This window comes from Prionailurus viverrinus, chromosome B2 (assembly GCF_022837055.1).
Source record: "Prionailurus viverrinus isolate Anna chromosome B2, UM_Priviv_1.0, whole genome shotgun sequence".
NCBI classification, from domain to species: domain Eukaryota; kingdom Metazoa; phylum Chordata; class Mammalia; order Carnivora; family Felidae; genus Prionailurus; species Prionailurus viverrinus.
In genome coordinates this window covers 47,696,858-47,718,385 of record NC_062565.1, presented here as the reverse complement: position 1 = coordinate 47,718,385, position 21,528 = coordinate 47,696,858, and the positions used below count along the sequence as shown (strand labels likewise).

Below are 21,528 nucleotides of genomic sequence, written 5' to 3'. Positions count from 1 at the left end.
ATAATACCAGAAAGTAATAAGCACATTCTGACAGTTACAGAATGCCATTGGTCTATAATCATTAAATTCAGTGATGGTCTAATAAACACATATTAAGAGGAGGCATCACTAACAATAAGAAATATATTTTCATTAAGCAAGTATTGCTTAAACACCTTAAGCATTGTTTAAGCAATGGTTACTGGATACAGTTTCAGGTTAATATTTCTAAATCATATATATGGTCATTTTTTTTGAAAGATGATTCTTGAGTAATGGGGTAGTACAAAAAAATGTTTGGTGAACTATAAATTTGTTCTCCAGATCAAGACAGAGCATACAAGCCAACAGATACTGGATAACATTATCTCATGAGACCATATATTCTAATAGTTATCTTTAAGGTTGACTTAAAATTTAAAGTTTAAGGCTCTTAACAATAGAGAACAAACTGATGGTTACCAGAGGAGGGGGGGATGGCTATATAGGCAATGGCGATTAAGGAGTGCACTGGTTGTGATGAACACCAGGTGATATATGCAAGTAATGAATCACTACATTGTACACCTGAAACTATTATTACACTGTATGTTAACTAACTGGAATTTGAATAAAAACGTAAAAATGAATAAATAAATAAAATTTATACCACTGCCTTTCACAGCCATTTATGGCTTACTACAGAACAATAGCTGCAAGTTGCACCAGAGTTCTGCATGAGAACTTGTTTTTGACTCATCCTCGGTGAGAATTCATAACAGGCCATGGTCTCCTCTACTCCTTAAAATGTCAAGGGAGACTCAGATTTGGTTGGAAAGATAGTTGCTGGGATGAAAGGAAAGATCAGTTTCTGCTATTCTCCAACGTCTCTCTAGATTCTCCTAAAAATAATCTCCCATGAGTGTTTTCTCTACAAAGTTCCTGCATAATAATAATGGTTTAGAGTGTGGGCTCTAAAAGTAGACCATTTTCAATTTCATTCTGACAGCTTTACTAGTTAGTGGTTGACTTTGGATAAGTTCCTTAAGTCTCTATGTGCCAGTTTCCTTGTATCTGAAAATGGGGCTAAAGATTATTCCTACTTTCTAGGGTTTTCATGAGATTTAAACACACTCTACTTATAAATTACACAGAAAAGTGCCTTGCACATAATAAGCATTTAATAGATGTTTTCAACGTGCAGCAGGATCAGACAGGACAGAGAGGCTAAGCTTCTGGGACTCATGGCTTCTCAATGTATGAACCATCAGTAATTAATACAGGTGGCATAAGAGCTTTTTATAGTGGAAAGATGTAGAAAATGTAGCAGAAGATCCACCCACTGACATCTAAGCAATCTTTTGGTTTTTAGTAATTTAATTCTCCTTGTCCTCATCTGTAAAGAGGTCTTATGATTCTTACCAATTTGAAAATTTCCAAAAGTGCCAATCAATCTGCCCACTGGTGTATAAAATTAAGCTTTGAAGCCATCAGTGAAATGAAATATAGAATTTTGGGGGTTGGTGGCAAAATAATTCATGGTGTCTGGTAGTGAAGAACCAAGAATGGAAATGGCATCATAGTTTTACAATGAAAGAGACCTTAGTGCTGTTGTAGGCTCTTATTTCCTGGAACTTTGTGAAAGCTAAGCCTCAGTGCCAGAGCAACAAATCAAGGCTTTATGCAGAGTGGTAGAAAGTGCCAAGTTTTTATTGCAAACTCCTGTAGGAAAATAGCATTTCATTTTTATTTTCTCTTGACCTGCTCTCTTCTTAACATCATACACTTTTCTAGCATTCTCAACACATAGGCCTTGGCCTGGAAATGCTCCCTTGGTGAGCGCATATCAACATCAAATCCCTAAAGCCTAGCCACATGCTTTTCACCAAGAACCTACAACTTCAAGGGTCCTGATCTGTGGCTTTGAAACATATAGTTATTAGCTTTAATCATCTAACCTTGTAAAAAAAAAAAAGTAAAGACATTTTCTCATCTAAGAATCCAAAATTCTTACTTAAGAGAAAGTATGTTGGAGTTACTCATCTTACCGTTTGGTTCATGTACCTCAGGTCAATTCTCTCCCCCTTAAAAAAAATAAAATAAAATAAAAATAATAAAATAAAAAAATCATAACCCGTCTGTTATCTTCTCTTTTTCTTAATCACTACTTGCAATCCCATTTTTGTCTTTTTCTCCATACTTTGTTTCTGTCTTTCTCCCTAAAAACAATTTTTTTCATTAGTAGAAATCTAGAATCTGGATCTGTCTCAAATAAAGACCTACAACATTTATTTTAAGCAATAAATCAATATGTTCTCTCCTATGCATCTAGTTTGGTTCTACTTCTTTTACTTCCTTGCTAGAATTGAGACAAGAATTATTCAGATTCTTGTCTTTGTTTTGTGTGATTCACATGTCATTAGGTACAATGGCACATTTCAACAAAGAGAGAAAAGAAGACTATCCAATCTATAAGAGTTTGGCTGATGTCCAGCCTGATAGGAGTGGCTTAGACGGATGGAATGGACACAGCTATAATGTATGAGCTAGGTCATCTTCTTATTCATGCCATCACTATGCTAATGTGTTTTCATATTTCATTATTTTTTTATTCTATTTTTCACATCTGTTAGTTCGTTCTGCTTATATACAATAGGCCCTAGTAAATCTCCAGCAGTTTAAAGTGTCGTTTTTTGAGAAAGAAATCTTGCCATTTGCAACTACATGGATGGAACTGGAGGGTTTTAGACTAAGTGAAATTAGTCAGAGAAAGACAAATATCATATGACTTCACTCATATGATTACTTTAATATGCAAAACAGATGAACATAAGGGAAGGGAAGCAAAAATAATACAAAAACGGAGGGGGGACAAAATATGAGACTCTTAAATATGTAGAACAGTGTTGCTGGAGGAGTTATGGGAGGGGGGATGGGCTATGGGTAAGGGGCATTAAGGAATCTACTCCTGAAATCATTGTTACACTATTGTTGTACTAACTTGGATGTAAATTAAAAAAATAAATGAATTATTAAAAAATAGAAAAACACTCACTAATTGAAGATAAATAAATAAATAAATAAATAAATAAATAAGGTGTCTTTTTTGGTGTGTTTAGTAAGAAGATATTAAGAAAATAGATTTTCCATGATGTGTCCATAAATATATAAGCACCTTTTGATAAGAAATGAAGCAGAGAATTAACAAACTAGATTACTTTTAAAACCCAGATTATAGACTATCCTTATAATTTGTTTTTCCCCAATGACAGAGAGAGTTAGAACATAAATCATTAAATTGTAAGGATATATCTTTTTGGATTTTCACATCCAGCCAAAGTATTTATATGTATATGTAAATTATCTTATAAAGCGCATATTTAATTCTTACCTTAAACCTCTAAATATAACTGGTTTTACCAATCCAGGCTTCAAAGAGAGAATCTTGAGGTTCAGTTAGTGAATATTGGTCTCACATCTATAGCTAGTAAACAGAAGAGCCAGGAGCCAGGATTATTTCTGCCTCTAAATCCAGGGCTCTTTGAACTTTTAGCACACTGCTTTCCCTTGTGAATGATGAAGCCCTATGAATAAGTTACTACATGTAAGGAATTATTATTCTTATAGAATCACTATGGTAATTTTTAATGTAATAGTGCTAAAACTATGTTATAGAAATATTTTCTTTTTATAGAAAAATTGCATCCCAGAAACTGTCTGGTGTAGGTCATGTATACAGAGAATAACTTCACATGGTAAACACCCTTTTACTTACTCAGTTATGAGAGTGGAAAAAGTGAGAGCATAGACTCTGGCATCACATTAGCTTGGAGTCGACCTCTGCTTTACCAGCCACTGCGTGTCTGATTTGAAGCACTTACATAACCCCTTTGTGCCTTAACTGGAAAACAAGAAGTTCCTATGTCATAGAATTTGTCATGAAGATTAAGCTACTTACTTAACCTATATAAAATGCTAGAACACTGTATGCCCGGCACATAATAGACACTCAAAAAAGCATGTGACTGAAAATATAGGTAAAGTTGATTATATGCTTTCAAATAAAAAATTTAGGGGCACCTCGGTGACTCAGTCAGTTAAGTAGCCAACTCTTGATTTCAGCTCAGGTCATGATCTCACGGTTGTGAGATCGAGCTCCATGTCAGGTTTTGCACTGACAGCACAAAGCCTGCTTGGGATTTTCTCCCTTCCTGTCTCTCTGCCCCTCCCCTGCTCTCTCTGTCTCTCTCAAACTAAAAAAAAAAAAAAAAAAAAATTAAAAAAAATTAAAATGACTTTCCCCCTACTATTTCTTGTATAACTGAAAATGAGTTCACATTTGGCTCATTGAGGTCATAACAGATCTAAGTCCACTATTCTGTTTGTTGCTATTACACAATACATGAATATGTGCTCAATCTTGAAAGGCAGCATTAATCAGAATGGTAATCACCCTGAGAAGGCTATAAAAACAAGATTTCATCTATCTTTTATCAAAGAATAGCACAACCTCCAGACATTTTGACGTCTGCCTCAACTTCACCGAAGTAACAATATCAACAATGAAGATACTTTGTATTTTCCTGACCTTTGTCTTCACTGTGTCTTGTGGTCCATCAGGTAATATTTGCTAATAGGGAAAAGGAGGGAAGAACAAAATGCTTTTTTATAAATGCTTTACTCTGGCAAGAAAAGAAAAAAAAAGCAAGTAAATTGTTAGGAGATTCCACATGAACTTAAAATGCAATTGACTCTCTTTTGCATGAAAGAAGAAATGAGTGGAACTGACAGTTGAGAGGATAAAGGCAAAAAAAAAAAGAAAGAAAGAAAAGAAAAGAAAAAGAAAAAAAAAAAGAAAAAAGAAAAATTCCCAAGATGTAGAATTAAGAATTAAATCTGTTTGTTATTTTGTTTGATGAGACTATGACTTCTTACACACTTCCTACTGCCTTCTCTTTTTAAATGTAATTTAATGAACTAATACTATAGCTGTTGTCAAAATTAAGCTTTCTACAACTGGTCCAGTAACTTGTGGGGGAGAAGGGATGTTGGAGGTGGATGGCTATTTAGAACACAAAACAGGTAGATTATTTTTTCGACATCCTTTTCACTTTCCTCTTGAGGAAGCATGTGCAGATTAGATATTTAATGATATTCTATTTTTTAAAAGCTAGGCAAAAGAAATATTGTTGGATAAATATTCATATTGTAAAAATGTGTAGAGGATAAAATCTATCTTTTTAATACAGTTGCCTGGACATGATTTTAGAAACCAGATGGTTTCATTCTATACTTGAAACAGCTTTATTTATCTATCCAGTTATCTATGCAAGGGGAGTAAATTTGTATTTATGATCATATATACTTTTTCCTAGTTTCACAGAAAAAAACAAAAGAAGATGTAGACAGAAAAAGAGAATGTTACCTTGTCCGTGGTGCCTGCAAGACTTCATGCAATAGTTGGGAATACATATATAATTACTGCAATACTGAGCCCTGCTGTGTTGTACGGGACTACCAAAAGCCAGTCACTAAACACATCACTACTAGTTCATACAGAGTAAATGATAAGTCCACTATACCACACAAAATTAAATTGTAACACCACTATTAATAAAAATGAACTTTCTTACTTTTTTGAATCTATTTTCACGTGAGTGTCTTTTGGCCTTCTGGATTACACAACTATATCATGGCAGCTGGTAAGTTCAATGTTAGGTTAGTACAAGAGGAATAAAGAGGGGTAGCCTGTTTTTTAAAACTGGCTGAAGTTCTTCTCTACCCACATGACAAATGCCTTGCATCTTTCATACTTCTATTTATCTCTGGCGTGTTTATTTACCCTGTGCAGTAGCCTAGTTATTTCCCATGATCTTTTAGGTGTCAGTCATCAGTCATGATTTATGCTACTTTTTCATAATTTCAGCAAAAATGTGCTTGAGTCTCTACACAAAGTCATAAATGCCTTAACACATAAAAAGACAGTATTAGTAGTATAATTATGAGTAAGAACAATCAAACAAAACTCAATAGGGAGTAAAATGTGATGACAATAAAAGGAAGTTAAAAACATTGTTAAAGCATTTTTTTCTTACTATAAAGTGTTAAAAAAAAGTTTGGAAGAATAAAAAAAATCTCTGAAGAAAACAAAGAAAAACCATTTCTAATTCTAGAGCTAACCTTGTATCATAATTAATTCTGAACATAGGCAGCCATTTCAAGGTCTTCTCTTCTGGTTCTTAAGAATTTTCTCCAACTACTTCATCTTATAATTCAGTATTTAATACTTCTATCCTGTCCCCATCTTCAGTGAACTCATTGTATTTCTGGTTTTCCACTTTCCACACTAATTCTACCATAATATTGAATTAATGTTGACATGACTTTCTTATGAATTGTAAAGATTTCCATAAACAAATACTTGATGTGTAAAATTTAAAGTCTCCACTGAGTGTATTTTTTACCTATAGCTACAGCACATACCTGGAAAAACATAAAAATTTAGGTGAGAATTCTGATTTAAAGAAAATGAAAGAAGTCCAATGAACTTGGGGATTAAGACAAGAGGATAATTCCGAGTTTTCTTACTTGGAGAAACTGCTGAACAATGTGATCATTCATTAGGAAACAGAGCTAAAGACATAGATTTGGAAAGGAACATTTATGACATGTTGAGCTTAGACTTTTTGGCCATATACAGGTGTGAAGTTTGGGAAAGAAAAATGTGCTTCAAATATGATTTCAGGAGCCATTAACTGAAGCAATGAGATAAAATCACCCAAAAGACGATTACAGATTGATAAGAAGCAGAAAAAAAAGCCAAAATCCTAAAGAATAGCATTTAAAGGAACTGCATAAAATCCAATAAACATTAAATTGGATTGGATGGAGTTGGATTCCATAAGAGAGTATGAAGGAGAAGCTAGCCAAAGAGAACTCACTCCCAGCCTTCATATCTTCCCAGATGAGGTCTCAGATAGAGAAGAAAAGAGGTCACACATACCTACTATGCTCTGTGTTAACTTTTGATCCACAGAATCAATGAACATAATAAAATGGTTTCTGTTTTAAACCATAAAGTTTCAGGGTAGCACAGTAATACTAACTGAAGTGTGTATAACTTCTAAACTATAAAAGTTTTTAAAAAAGAAAAAAGAAAAAACACATAATGAAGCATAGGCAAGATTTCTGAAATTATGGGATAGAAAGATTCAGAATTCTTTCCCTTCATAAAGCAGCAAAACAGTGGCAAGAAATCAATTTTTCGAGAGCTATCCAAATTAACCACAGATTTGCAAAAATCCAAGGAGCATTTATTTAAAAAAACAAAAACCAAACCAAAACAAAACGAAACAAAAACCAACACAGGGGCACCTGGGTGGCTCAGTTGGCTAAGCAGCCAACTTCGGCTCAGGTCATGACCTTGCAGTTCTTGGGTTCGAGCCCCGTGTTGGGCTCTGTGCTGACAGCTCAGAGCCTGGAGCCTGCTTCAGATTCTGTGTCTCCTTCTCTCTCTACTCTTCCCCTGCTCATGCTCTGTAACTTTCTGTCTCTTAAACATAAATAAACGTTAAAAAACTTAAAAAGAAACCAAACTAAAACAAAACAAAATAAAACATTCTGAATCTCAATAAAAACAGCTAACTTTGTGGCAGTTAAACTGTCCCATTCATTACTTTCCAACTCTCCTCAGCTCCACAAGTAGCCTTGACAATCTGCAGCCTTCTAATCAACATAGCTGTGAATATATAGAGTATCTACAACTCAATAATAAAAACACTCTAATCCAATTATAAAATGGACAGTGGAGTTGAATAGACATTTCTCCAAAGTATATCCAAAGAGGATATACAAATGTTCAACAGGCATATGGAAAGGTGTTTAACCTTAATAGCCATCAAGGAAATGGAAATCAGCACCACAATGAGCTACCACTTCCCACCCGTTAAAAGAGGTATAATGAACATAAAACACATAAACAAATGTTGGGTATGATATGAAGAAATTGGAACTCTCATACACTGCTAGTGCGGATGTAAATTGGCACAAACACTTGGGAAAATATTCCGCCAGTTCCTGAAACAGTTAAGGCTGGAGTTTACATTTGATTCTGCAATCCTACTCTCAGACATATATGCAAAAGTAATTAAAAATATAATGCAAAAACTTGCACACAAATGTTCATGGCAGCATTATTCATAACAGTCAAAAGGTGAAAACAACCCAAATATTTATAAACTGATAGATAAACTTGTGTAGAAAACCCATACAATGGAATATTATTTTGGCAAAAAATGGAATGAAGTATGAAGTCATGCTACAACATGGTAAAGGTCAGAAGACCTTTCTTGAGAAATATACAACATTCTTTCAGTAACAGTAGAGTATGCAAGACAGAAATTTGGATCTACAAAAAGGAATAAACTGACCATGGAATTTGTACATTTGTGGGTAAATGTAAAATATTCTTTCCCTCAGTATTTAATCTCTATTAAAGATAATTTACTGCTTAAAAGAAAAGTAATAATATATTGTGCAGTTGATGGCATTGCACAAAGAATGAGAATAGCCCACATTATGAATTATGGGCAAGAGAAAATATTAGTATAGAATTGTAAGACTTACATTATAATGAAAGTTAGAGAGCTATATTATAAACCCTGAAGAACAAAAATATATGTAACCAACAGGGTAGATAATATGTAATCATAAAAAATATACAGATAAAGAAAGGGAAAGGGAACAAAGGCAGGGAGAAAAAAATAGAAAACAAAAAAACAAGGTGGCAGTTTTTTGTTTGTTTGCCTTAAAGTTTATTTCTGAGAGGGAAGAGAAGGGAAGAGAGAGAAGGGGAGAAATAGAATCCCTGGCAGTCTCTGTGCTTACAGTAGGGTTGTTTGAGCAGGGTTCATACTCATGAAATGTGAGATCATGACCTGAACTGAAATCAAGAGCTGGACACTCAAGTGACTGAGCCACCCAGGTGCCCCAACAATGTGGCAATTTTAAACACATATTATAATTTCAATAAGTGTGCACATTAAATGTAAATGTGACAATTAAAAGACAGAGAATATAAGACAGGATATTACATTTATTTTTTTCTGCATAACAAATTACTGCAAGAGGTAAAACCTTAAAACCTTTATTATCTCATAGACTCTATGAGTAGGATTCCAGAAACAGCTTAGCATGGTGCTGTTGTCCCAAGATCTTTGTTGAGATTGCACTGAAGCAGATAACTGTAGCTATAGACATCTCAGTACTTCAAGGGGGTCAAAGGATCTGCTTCTAAGCTCACTCATGTGGCTGTTGCCAGGCTTAATTCTTTTTTTTTTAATAATTTTGTTTAATGTTTATTTATTTTTGAGAGAGAGAGACAGAGACAGAGAAAGAGAGAGAGAGTGTGAGTGGGGAAAGTCACAGAGACAGGGAGACAGAATCTGAAGCATGCTCCAGGCTCCAAGATGTTAGCCCAGAGCCTGATGTGGAACTCGAACCATGAGATCATGACCTGAGCCAGAGGTCGGATGCTTAACCAACTGTTCCACCCAGGTGTCCCAGGTTTCATTCTTGAGAGCTATTGAACATAGAGTTTCAGTTTTTCACAAGTTATTAAATAGAGTCATGGATTCGAACCTCATCATCTGGGCCATTCCATAAGGATTATCCCAACATAGCACCCTGCTTCCCCTGTACAAGTGATGAGAGAGAGAGAGAGAGAGAGAGAGAGAAAAATGGAGGGAACGAGAGACAGAGACACTGACATACACAAAGAGATATAGACAAAAAGAGAGCCCAAGATTATAACCAGAGTATTTTTAATGGTTATATTAAAAAATAAGAAATGTTTTAAACCAATGAGTTAAGCTTCCATTTTAAGGATTTAGGAAAATAAAAAAACAATTTTTAAAAAAGAAAGGCAAATTAAAAACAATTTTATAAACTACATACCTCAATAAAACCCTTATTTTTACTCAGCAAAAGGAAGGAAATAATAAAATAAGATCAGTAATTATTTAAATATAAAATGGAAAACCAGTAGGAGAATATGAATAAAAACAAAAGCTAGTTTTTTAAAAAGATAAAAATTGATTTTTAGAAATCTCTAGCCACATCGATAAAAAAAAAGGGACAGAGAAAATGCACAAATGACCAATATCAAGAATGAAGAGGAGAAATCACAGAAGATGTAAAAGATATTAACATAAGAGTAAGAGACTCTAATAAACAACACTATACCAGTATTTTGGTAACTGTTATGGAAAGGAATAATTCCTCAAATGATGTAAACCACCAAGATTCACTTAAGAAAAATTTGCAACTTGAATAATTCTATATCCATTTTTAAAAATGTATATTTACAAAACTTCCCACATACAAAATATCAGATATATATGGCTTCACTGCTGAATTCTTCTAAACATTTAATAATGAAAGTATATACATTATATACTCATTATAAACAAATCATTTTGTATGATAGTATAAGGGAGAACATTTCCCAAATGATGTTAGGAAACCAGCATCACCCATATCAAAACTTGAAGAAAAAAAAAAGAAAGAAATTTCAAGGAAACTACAAATATTCTAAACATAATATTATCAAATAAAATGTAAATTTAGTTTTACGCTAAAAAATAAGTTAGCATAATCCTGTATATTGCAAGAGTAAAAAACAAAATCATTATTTCAAAGGATTCAAACAAATACTTAGAATAAATGTCATAACCATTTATGATAAAAAGTCTTGGCAACCAGAAATAGAAGAGAACATTCCCAACTTGAAAAAGACATCTATGAAACACCTACAGCTATCATCATTCTTATGGTCAAAGATGGGATTGAATGCATTTCCTCTAAAATCAAGGACAAGGTAAAAATAATCACTTTCACCACCTGAATTCCAAGTTGTAAGAGAATCTTAGAAAGTACAACAGGAAAAATAAACAAAGGCATGTAGATTATAAATAAAAACAAACAAACTTATTTTCACTTGACATGAGTCTATATAGTAAATGTCTATACAGTAAATCTAAGGAATCTAAAAATGAAGGTAAACTAATAAGTAATACCTTTGATACAGAAAAATATAAAAATTACATTGCTGTAAACTAGAAATACATACTTGACCTAAAGACACCTGCAGATTGAAAGTAAGGAGATGGAGAACCATTTATCATGCTAATGGATGTCAAAAGAAAGCTGGAGTAGCCATATTTATGTCTACATTTTAAAACAAAGACTGTAACAAATGAGGAAGAAGGGCATTATACCATAATTAAGGAATCAATCCACCAAGAAGATCTAATCACTGTAAATATTTATTCCTTCAATTTGGAGCACCGAAATATATAAATCAATTACTCACAAACATAAAGAAACTCATTAATAAAAATACCATAATAGTAGGGGACTTTAACACCCCACTTATAACAATGGGACAGATCATCTAAACAGAAAATCAACAAGGAAACAAAGGCTTTAAATAACACACTGGACAGGATGAACTTAACAGATATATTCAGAATACTTCATCTTCAAGCAGAAGAATACACATTCTTCTCAAGTGCACATGAAACAATCTCCAGAATAGATCACACACTGGGTCACAAGTCAGCCCTAAACAAGTACAAAAAGATTGATATCATACCATGCATATTTTCAGACCACAACACTATGAAACTTGAAACAAACCACAAGAAAAGTTTGGAAGGACCATATGTATTTGGAGATTAAAGAACATCCTACTAAAAAATGAATGGGTTTTGAACTTGCTTGCACCGTGCAAACACCCAACGCTCTGCTTCTGTGGATCCATCCCTCCAACAGGTCTGCCTCCCTCCCACAGGGGATCACTGATAGCAAAGAGAGCTAAGCCTACCCGTCCTGCCCCTGTGCACCTTGCGGATCCACTAATACACAAATGGCCAGATCCCATCAAAGCAGCACCACAAGCCTGGCAGTGTGCAAGCAGCTCAGACAGGGGCCACACCACTCCACAGTGAGTCCTGCTCCTGGGAGAGGGGAAGATAAGGTACAAACCAGTCTGACTGTGGCCCCAGTGGTGGGCTGGGGGCAGACATCAGGTCTGACTGCAGCCTCGCCCACCAACACAAGTTACTCCGGACAGCACAGGGGAAGTGCCCTGCAGTTTGGAGCCACCACAGGGACTACCCAAGATGATGAAATAGAAGAATTCTCCTCAAAAGGAACTCCAGGCAGTAGTGACAGCTAACGAATTGATCAAAAACGATTTAAGCAACATAATGGAACAAGAATTTAGAATAATAGTCATAAAATTAATCGCTGGGCTTGAAAAAAGCATAGAGGACCTTAGAGAATCTATTGCTACAGAGATCAAGGGACCAAGAAATAGTCATGAGGAGCTAAAAAAAATGCTATAAATGAGGTGCAAAATAAAATGGAGGCAGCCATAGCACAGATTGAAGAGGCAGAGGAGAGAATAGGTGAATTAGAAGATAAAATTATGGAAAAAGAGGAAGCTGAGAAAAAGAGAGATAAAAAAGTCCAGGAGTATGAGGGGAGAATTAGAGAACTAAGTGATGCAATCAAACGGAACAATATCCATATCATAGGAATTCCAGAAGAAGAGAGAGAAAGGGGCTGAAGCTGTACTTGAACAAATCATAGCTGAGAACTTCCCTGATCTGTGGAAGGAAAAAGGCATTGAAATCCAAGAGGCACAGAGAACTCCCTTCAGACGTAACATGAATCTGTTTTCTGTGCGACGTAACACAGTGAAACTGGCAAAATACAAGGATAAAGAGAAAATCCTGAAAGCAGATAGGGATAAACATGCTCTAACATATAAAGGGAGACTGATAAGACTCATGACGGATTGTCTACTGAAACTTGGCAGGCCAGAAAGGAATGGCAGGAAATTCTCAATGTGATGAACAGAAAAAATATGCAGCCGAGAATCCTTTATCCAGCAAGTCTGTCATTCAGAATAGGAGAGATAAAGGTCTTCCCAAACAAACAAAAACTGAAGGAATTCATCACCACTAAACCAGCTCTACAAGAGATCCTAAGGGGAATTCTGTGAGTGAAATGTTGCAAGGACAAAAAGTACCAGAGACATCACTATAAGCATGAAACCTACAGACATCACAATGACTCTAAAATCATATCTTTCAATAATAACACTGAATGTAAATGGACTAAATGCTCCAACCAACAGACATAGGGTATCAGAATGGATACAAAAACAAGACCCATCTATTTGCTGTCTACGAGAGACTCGTTTTAGACCTGAGGATACTTTCAGATTGAAAGTGAGGAGATGGAAAGCTATCTATCATGCTACTGGAGTAGCCATACTTATATCAGACAAACTAGACTTTAAATTAAAGGCTATAACAAGAGATGAAGAAGGGCATTATATAATAATTACAGGGTTTATCCATCAGGAAGTGATAACAATTATAAATGTCTATGCAGCAAATACGGAAGCTCCCAAATATACAAAACAATTAAGCACAAACATAAACAACCTTATTGATAAGAATGTGATAATTGCAGGGGACTTTAATACCCCACTTACAACAATGGATAGATCATCTACACACAGGATCAATAAAGAAACAAGGGTCCTGAATGATACATTGGATCAGATGGACTTGACAGATATATTTAGAACTCTGCATCCCAAAGCAACAGAATATACTTTCTTCTCAAGTGCATATGGAACATTCTCCAAGATAGATCACATACTGGGTCACAAATAGCCCTGCATAAGTATAAAAGAATTTAGATCATACCATACACACTTTCAGACAACAATGCCATGAAACTTGAAATCAACCACAGAAAAAAGTCTGGAAAACCCTCCAAAAGCATGGAGATTAAAGAACACCCTACTAAAGAATGAATGGATCAACCAGGCAATTAGGGAAGAAATTAAAAAATATATGGAAACAAATGAAAATGAAAATGAAAATATAACAATCCAAATGCTTTGAGATGCAGCAAAGGCAGTCCTGAGGAAAATACATTGCAATCAATGAAACAAGAAACAAGAAACAAGAAAAATCCCAAATACAAAATCTAACAGCATACCTAAAGGAAATAGAAGCAGAACAGCAAAGACACCCCAAACCCAGCAGAAGAAGAGATATAATAAAGATCAGAGCAGAAATAAACAACATAGAATCTAAAAAAACAAAAAACAAAAAACAAACTGTAGAGCAGATCAATGAAATCAAGAGTTAGTTTTTTGAAAAAATAAACAAAATTGATAAACCTCTAGCCAGGCTTCTCAAAAAGAAAAGGGAGAGGGCCCAAATAGATAAAATCATGAATGAAAACAGGGTTATTACAACCAATCCCTCAGAAATACAAGCAATTATCAGGGAATACTATGAAAAATTATATGCCAACAAACTGGACAACCTGGAAGAAATGGGCAAATTCCTAAGCACCCACACAGTTCCAAAGCTCAAACAGGAAGAAATAGAAAACTTGAACAGACCCATAACGAGCAAAGAAATTGAATCAGTTATCAAAAATCTTCCAACAAATGAGTCCAGGACCAGATGGCTTCCCTAGGAAATTCTACCGGACATTTAAAGCAGAGATAATACCTATCCATCTCAAGCTGTTCCAAAAAATAGAAGGGAAGGAAAACTTCCAGACTCATTCTATGAAGCCAGCATTACTTTGATTCCCAAATCTGAGAGAGATCCAGCAAAAAAAAAAAAAAAAAAAAAGAGAACTACAGGCCAATATCCCTGATGAATATGGATGCAAAAATTCTCTACAAGATACTAGCAAGTCGAATTCAACACCATATAAAAAGAATTATTCACCATGATCAAGTGGGATTCATTCCTGGGCTGCAGGGCTGGTTCAACATTCGCAAATCAATCAATGTGACACATCACACTAAGAAAAGAAAAGAAAAGAACCATATGATCCTGTCAATTGATGCAGAAAGAGCATTTGACAAAATTCAGCATTCTTTCTTAATAAAAACCCTCGAGAAAGTCGGGATAGAAGGAATACACTTAAACATCATAAAAGCCATTTATGAAAAGCTCACAGCTAATATCATCCTCAATGGGGAAAAATTGAGAGCTTTCCCCCTGAGATTAGGAACACCACAGGGATGTCCACTCTCACTGCTATTGTTTAACATAGTGTTGGAAGTTCTAGCATCATCAATCAGACAACAAAAGGAAATCAAAGGCATCAAAATTGGCAAAGATGAAGTCAAGCTTTCACTTTTTGCAGATGACATATTATACATGGAAAACCTGATAGCCTCCACCAAAAGTCTGCTAGAACTGATACATGAATTCAGCAAAGTCGCAGGATACAAAATTAATGTACAGAAATTAGTTGCATTCTTATATACAAACAATGAAGCAACAGAAAGACAAATAAAGAAACTGATCCCATTCACAACTGCGCCAAGAATCATAAAATACCTAGGAATAAACCTAACCAAAGATGTAAAAGATCTGAATGCTGAAAACTATAGAAAGCTTATGAAGGAAATTGAAGAAGATATAAAGAAATGGAAAAACATTCCATGCTCATGGATTGGAAGAATAAATATTGTCAAAATGTCAATACTACCCACAGCTATCTACACATTCAATGCAATCCCAATCAAAATTGCACCAGCATTTTTCTCGAAGCTAGAACAAGCGATCCTAAAATTTGTATGGAATCACAAAAGACCCCAAATAGCCAAAGTAATGTTGAAAAAGAAAACCAAAGCGGAAGGCAATACAATCCCAGACTTTTGCCTCTTCTACAAAGCTGTAATCATCAAGACAACATGGTATTGGCACAAAAACAGACACATAGACCAATAGAGTAGAATAGAGACTCCAGAATTGGACCCACAAAAGTATGTCCAACTAATCTTTGACAAAGCAGGGAAGAACACCCAATGGAAAAAAGACAGTGTCTTTAACAAATGGTGCTGGGAGACCTGGGCAGCAACATGCAGAAGAATGAAACTAGACCACTTTCTTACACCACTCACAAAAATAAACTCAAAATTGATAAAGGACCTGAATGTGAGACAGGAAACCATTAAAACCCTAGAGGAGAAAGCAAGAAAAACCTCTCTGACCTCACCCACAACAATTTCTTACCTGACACATCTCCAAAGGCAAGGGAATTAAAAGCAAAAATGAACTATTGGGACATCATGAAGATAAAAAGCTTCTGCACTGCAAAGGAAACAATCAACAAAACTAAAAGGCAACCGATGGAATGGGAAAAGATATTTGCAAACGACATATCGAAGGGCTAGTATCCAAAATCTATAAAGAACTCACCAAACTCCACACCTGAAAAACAAATAATCTAGTGAAGAAATGGGCAGAAAACATGAATAGACACTTCTCTAAAGAAGACATCCAGATAGATGGCCAGCCAACAGACACATGAAAAGATGCTCAATGTCACTCTTCATCAGGGAAATACGAATCAAAACTACACTGAAATACCACCTCACACCAGTCAGAGTGGCTAAAATGAACAAATCAGGAGACTATAGTTGCTGGAGAGGATGTGGAGAAATGGGAACCCTCTTGCACTGTTGGTGGGAATGCAAACTGGCACAGAACTCTGGAAAACAGTGTGGAGGTTCCTCAAAAACTGAAAAATATATCTACCCTATGACCCAGTAATAGCACTGCTAGGAATTTACCCAAGGGATACAGGAGTGCTTATGCATAGGGGCACTTGTACCCCAACATTTATAGCAGCACTTTCAACAATAGCCAAATTGGGAAGAGCCAAATGTCCATCAACTGATGAATGGATAAAGAAATTGTGGTTTATATACACAATGGAATACTACTTGGCAATGAGAAAGAATGAAATATGGCCTTTTGTAGTAACCTGGATGGTACTGGAGCGTGTTATGCTAGGTGAAATAAATCTTACAGAGAAAGACAGATACCACATGTTTTCACTCTTATGTAGATCCTGAGAAACTTAATAGAAGACCATGGGGGAGGGGAAGGAAAAAAAAGTTAGAGAGGGAGAGAGCCAAACCATAAGAGACTCTTGAAAACTGAGAATAAACTGAGGGTTGATGGGGGGGGGGGCTGGGAAGGAGGGGTGAGTGGGTGATGGGTATTGAGGAGGGCACCTGTTGGTATGAGCACTGGGTGTTGTATGGAAACCAATTTGACAATAAATTTCATATTAAAAAAAAAAGAATGAATTGGTTAACCAAGATTTTAAAGAGGAAATTAAAAAGTACATGGAAACCAATGAAAATGAAAACACGACAGTCCAAAATCTTTGGGATGCAGCAAAGTGATCATAAGAGGGAAGTATATGGCAATCCAAGCCTTCCTAAAGAAGGAAGAAAGGTCTCAAATACACAAGCTAGGCTTACATCCAAAGGAGCTTGAAATTGAACAGAAAATAAAGTCCCAAAACAACTAAAAAAGGGAAATAATAAACATTAGAGCAGAAATCAATGATAGCAAAAAAGAAAAAAAAGAATGGATCAATGAAACAAGGACAAGGAGCAGGTTCTTTGAAAGAATTAACAAAACTGATAGCCCCTAACCAGAATAATCAAAAAGAGAAAGGAAAGGACCCAAATAAATAAAATCATGAAGGAAATAGTAGAAATCACAACCAACACCACAGAAATACAAAACAATAATAAGAGAATATTATGAACAATTATATGCCAAAAAATTGGGCAATCTGGAAGAAATGGACAAATTCCTAGAAACACATAAACTACCAAAACTGAAACAAGAAGAAATAGAAAATTTGAACAGATCCATAACCAGTAAAGAAATGGAATCAGTAATCAAAATTCTCCCAGCCAACAAGAGTCTAGGGCTAGCTGGCTTCCTAGGGGAATTCTACCAAACATGGAAGAGTTAATATCCGTTCTTTTTAAGCTGTTCCAAAAAAAATAGAAATGGAAGGAAAACTTCCATACTCATTCTATGAGGCCAGCATTACTAGACAAAGAACCCACTAAAAAGGAGAATTACAGACCAGTTTCCCTGATGAACATGGATGCAAAAATCATCAACAAGATAATAGCAAATTGAATCCAAAAATACATTAAATGAATTATTCACCACTATCAAATGGGATGTATTCCTGGGCTGCAGGGGTGGTTCAATATCCGCAAATCAATCAATGTGATACATCACATTAATAAAAGAAAGGATAAGAACCATATGACCCTCTCAATAGAAGCAGGAAAAGCATTTGACAAAATACAGCATCCTTTCTTGATAAAAACACTCAAGAAAGTAAGGATAGAAGGAGTATACCTCAACATCATAAAGGTCATATACAAAAGACTCAACAGCTAATATCACCCTCAATGGGGAAAAACTGACAGCTTGCCTCCTAAATTCCTAACCAAAGAGGTAAAATATCTGTATGCTGAAAACTATAGAAAGCTTATGAATGAAATTGAAGAAGATACAAAGAAATGGAAAAACATTCCATGCTCACAAATTGAAAGAATAAATATTGTTAAAATGTTGACACTTCCCAAAGCAATCTGCACATTCAGTGTAATTCCTATCAAATAACACCAGCATTCTTCACATAGCCAAACAAACAATTCCAACATTTGTATGGAACCACAAAAGACCCTGAATAGCCAAAGTAAGGTTGAAAAAGAAAACCACAACTGGAGGCATCACAATCCCAGACTTTAACCTGCATTACAAAGCCATAATCATTAAGACAGTGTGGTATTGGCACAAAAACAGACACATAGACCAATGGAACAGAATAGAGAACCGAGAAATGGACTGAAAAATGTATGGCCAACTAATCTTTGACAAAGCAGGAAAGAATATCCAATGGAAAAAGACAGTCTTTTTCAGCAAATGGTGTTAGGAAAACTGGACAGCAACACACAGAAGAATGAACCTGGGCTACTTTCTTACACCATATACAAAAATAAACTCAAAATTGATGAAAGACCTAAATGTAAGAAAAGAAACCATCAAAATCCTAGAAGAGAAAACAGGCAACAACCTGTTTGACCTTGGCCACGGCAACTTCCTACTAGACATGTCTCTTGAGCCAAGGGACATAAAAGCAAAAATGAACTATTGGGACCTTATCAAGATAAAAAAAACTTCTGCACTGTAAAGGAAACAATCAACAAAGCTAAAAGGCAACTGACGGAATGGGAGAAGATATTTCCAACTTACGTATCAGATAAAGGGTTAGTATCGAAAATCTATAAAGAACTTATCAAACTCAACACCCAAAAAACAAATGATCTAGTGAAGAAATGGGCAAAAGACATGCATAGACACATTTACAAAGAAGACATCCAGATGGCTAACAGACACACGAAAAGATGCTCAATATCACTCATCATCAGGAAAATACAAATCAAAACCTTAATGAACTACCACCTCACACTTGTCAGAACGGCTAAAAATAACTCAGAAAAGAACAGATATTGGCAAGGATGCAGAAAAAGATGAACATTTTTGCACTGTTGGTGGGAATTCAAACTGGTACGGCCACTCTGGAAAACAGTACGGAGGTTACTCAGAAAATAAACAATAGAGCTAATCTATGACCCAGCAATTATACTACTAGGTATTTATCCAAAGATTACAAAAATGCTGATTTGAAGGGGAATCTTGCACCCCAATGTTTACAGCAGCACTATCAACAGTAGCCAAAATATGGGAAGAGGCCAAATGTCCATTAACTGATGAATGGATAAAGAAGATGTGAGATAAATATAATGGAATATTACTAGGCAATCAAAAAGAATGGAATCTTGCCATTTGCAACAATGTGGATGGAACTAGAATGTATTATGCTAAGTGAACTAAGTCTGTTGGAGAAAGACAACTATATGATTTCCCTCAGGTGGAATTTAAGAAACATAATGGATGAACATAGGGGAAAAGAGGGAAAATTAAGACAAAAACATAGAGAAAAGCAAACCATAAGTGACTATTAACTATAGAGAACAAACTGAGGTTTGCTGGAAGGATGTGGGTGGGAGATAGGCTACATGAGTGATGGTCATTAAAGAGGGCACTTGTTGGGATGAACACTGGGTATCATACGTAAGTGATTAATACAAAATTCTTCTCCTGAAACCATTATTACACTATATATTAATTAACTTGGATTTGAATAATAAAAAAAAACTAACCCAAATATTTTAAGAAAAAAAAGAAAGGATTCAAAAATACTACATATGAAAGTATTCAAAACAAAGAGAGAATATATGCATTACTTCCCTATACACTGACAAATACATTGCTGAGAGGAATTGAAGAAGTAAACAATGAAAGGTGGGAATGCAAACTGGTGCAGCCACTCTGAAAAACAGTATGGAGTTTCTTCAAAAAGTTACAAATAGAACTACCCTACAAGCCAGCAATTATACTACTAGGTATTTAACCAAAGCATACAAAAATATAGATTCTAAAGGATACATGCACCCTGATGTTTATAACCACATTATCAACAATAGCCAATCTGTCCATCAACTGTTGAATGGATAAAGATGTGGAATGTGCATGTGTGTGTATATATGTATATATGTGTGGAATGGAATATTGGAATGGAATATTAGCCAGTCATCAGAAAGAATGAAATCTTGTCATTTGCAATGATTTGAATGGAGCTAGAGTGTATTATGCTAAATGAAATAGGTCAGTCAGAGTAGACAAATACCATATGATTTTACTCATATGTGGAATTTAAGAAACAGTACAGATGAACCTTAGGGTTTGGGAAAAGAAGAAGAGAGGGAGGCAAACCATAAGTGACTCTTGACTATAGAGAACAAACTGAGGATTGCTGGAGGGAGGTTGGTGGGGGGATGGGCTAAATGGGTGATGGGTATTAATGAGGGAATTTTTTATGATGAGCCCTGGGTGTTATATGTAAGTGATGAATCACTAAATTCTACTCCTGAAACTGATATTATATTAGTTAACTAACTAGTTAAATGTTTAAATGAAAACTTTAGAAAAAAGAGAGAAGTAAATAATGAAGAGATACATATTGATCAAGCATTGGAAATGTTAAAATGCCAAATCTCATCATGTGGGACTACAGATTCAATAAAATCCCAACCAAAATACCAGCTGGCTTTTAAAATAGGTATTGACAATCTTACTTAAAAATTTGTGTGAAAATTTACCAGACCAAAAATAACCAGGAATTGAAGATTGAGAACTAAGTTGTAGAGATGACACTACTTGATTTCAAGTTTTACTATAAAGATTCAAAAAGAGAATTTGGTATTGACATAGAGGAGAGAATGAATCAGAATGAATCAGAAAGTAAAATGTTGAAACAAACTCAATGTATGTAATCAACTGATTTTTTACAAAGATGCCAAAGAAATTCATCTGGATTATATCTACTCTAATAAAAAGATTCCTAAATATTGGAGATTCAGTGTCAAACAAGAGAAATACAGTTCTTCCCTAATGGAGTTTTTAGTTTTGTTTAAATAAAACCACGACCAATAAAGAAATCATGTGGAGAAATCTAAGATTTTTAGTATAGGAATTTGTGTCCCAGTAAAAAGGAACTCCCCCC

At 35.1% G+C, this 21,528-nt stretch overlaps 2 protein-coding genes across 2 annotated transcripts in view; both read left to right on the top strand.

The window, feature by feature from the left end:
- Nucleotides 1-4,520: 4,520 nt before the first annotated feature.
- Nucleotides 4,521-5,560, top strand: DEFB113 (defensin beta 113). Its single transcript, XM_047860360.1, has 2 exons — nucleotides 4,521-4,578; nucleotides 5,334-5,560. Exons 1-2 carry the CDS (start codon nucleotides 4,521-4,523, stop codon nucleotides 5,558-5,560), a joined length of 285 nt encoding a protein of 94 aa, XP_047716316.1.
- Nucleotides 5,561-5,650: 90 nt separating this feature from the next.
- The window catches only part of DEFB114 (defensin beta 114), a 30,468-nt gene continuing 14,590 nt past the window's right edge, over nucleotides 5,651-21,528 (top strand). Inside the window, exon 1 of the mRNA XM_047860359.1 lies at nucleotides 5,651-5,660. Within this exon, the coding sequence (XP_047716315.1) occupies nucleotides 5,651-5,660 (10 nt within the window). The remainder of the gene's footprint in view (nucleotides 5,661-21,528) is intronic.

What these genes read in the sequence shown, in the direction of transcription:
- DEFB113 (XM_047860360.1), top strand. Translation starts at nt 4,521, where the DNA reads ATGAAGATACTTTGTATTTTCCTGACCTTTGTCTTCACTGTGTCTTGT. An exon ending in TGTGTCTTGTGGTCCATCAG is followed by an intron (nt 4,579 to 5,333) that starts GTAATATTTGCT and finishes ACTTTTTCCTAG; the next exon opens with TTTCACAGAAAAAAACAAAA.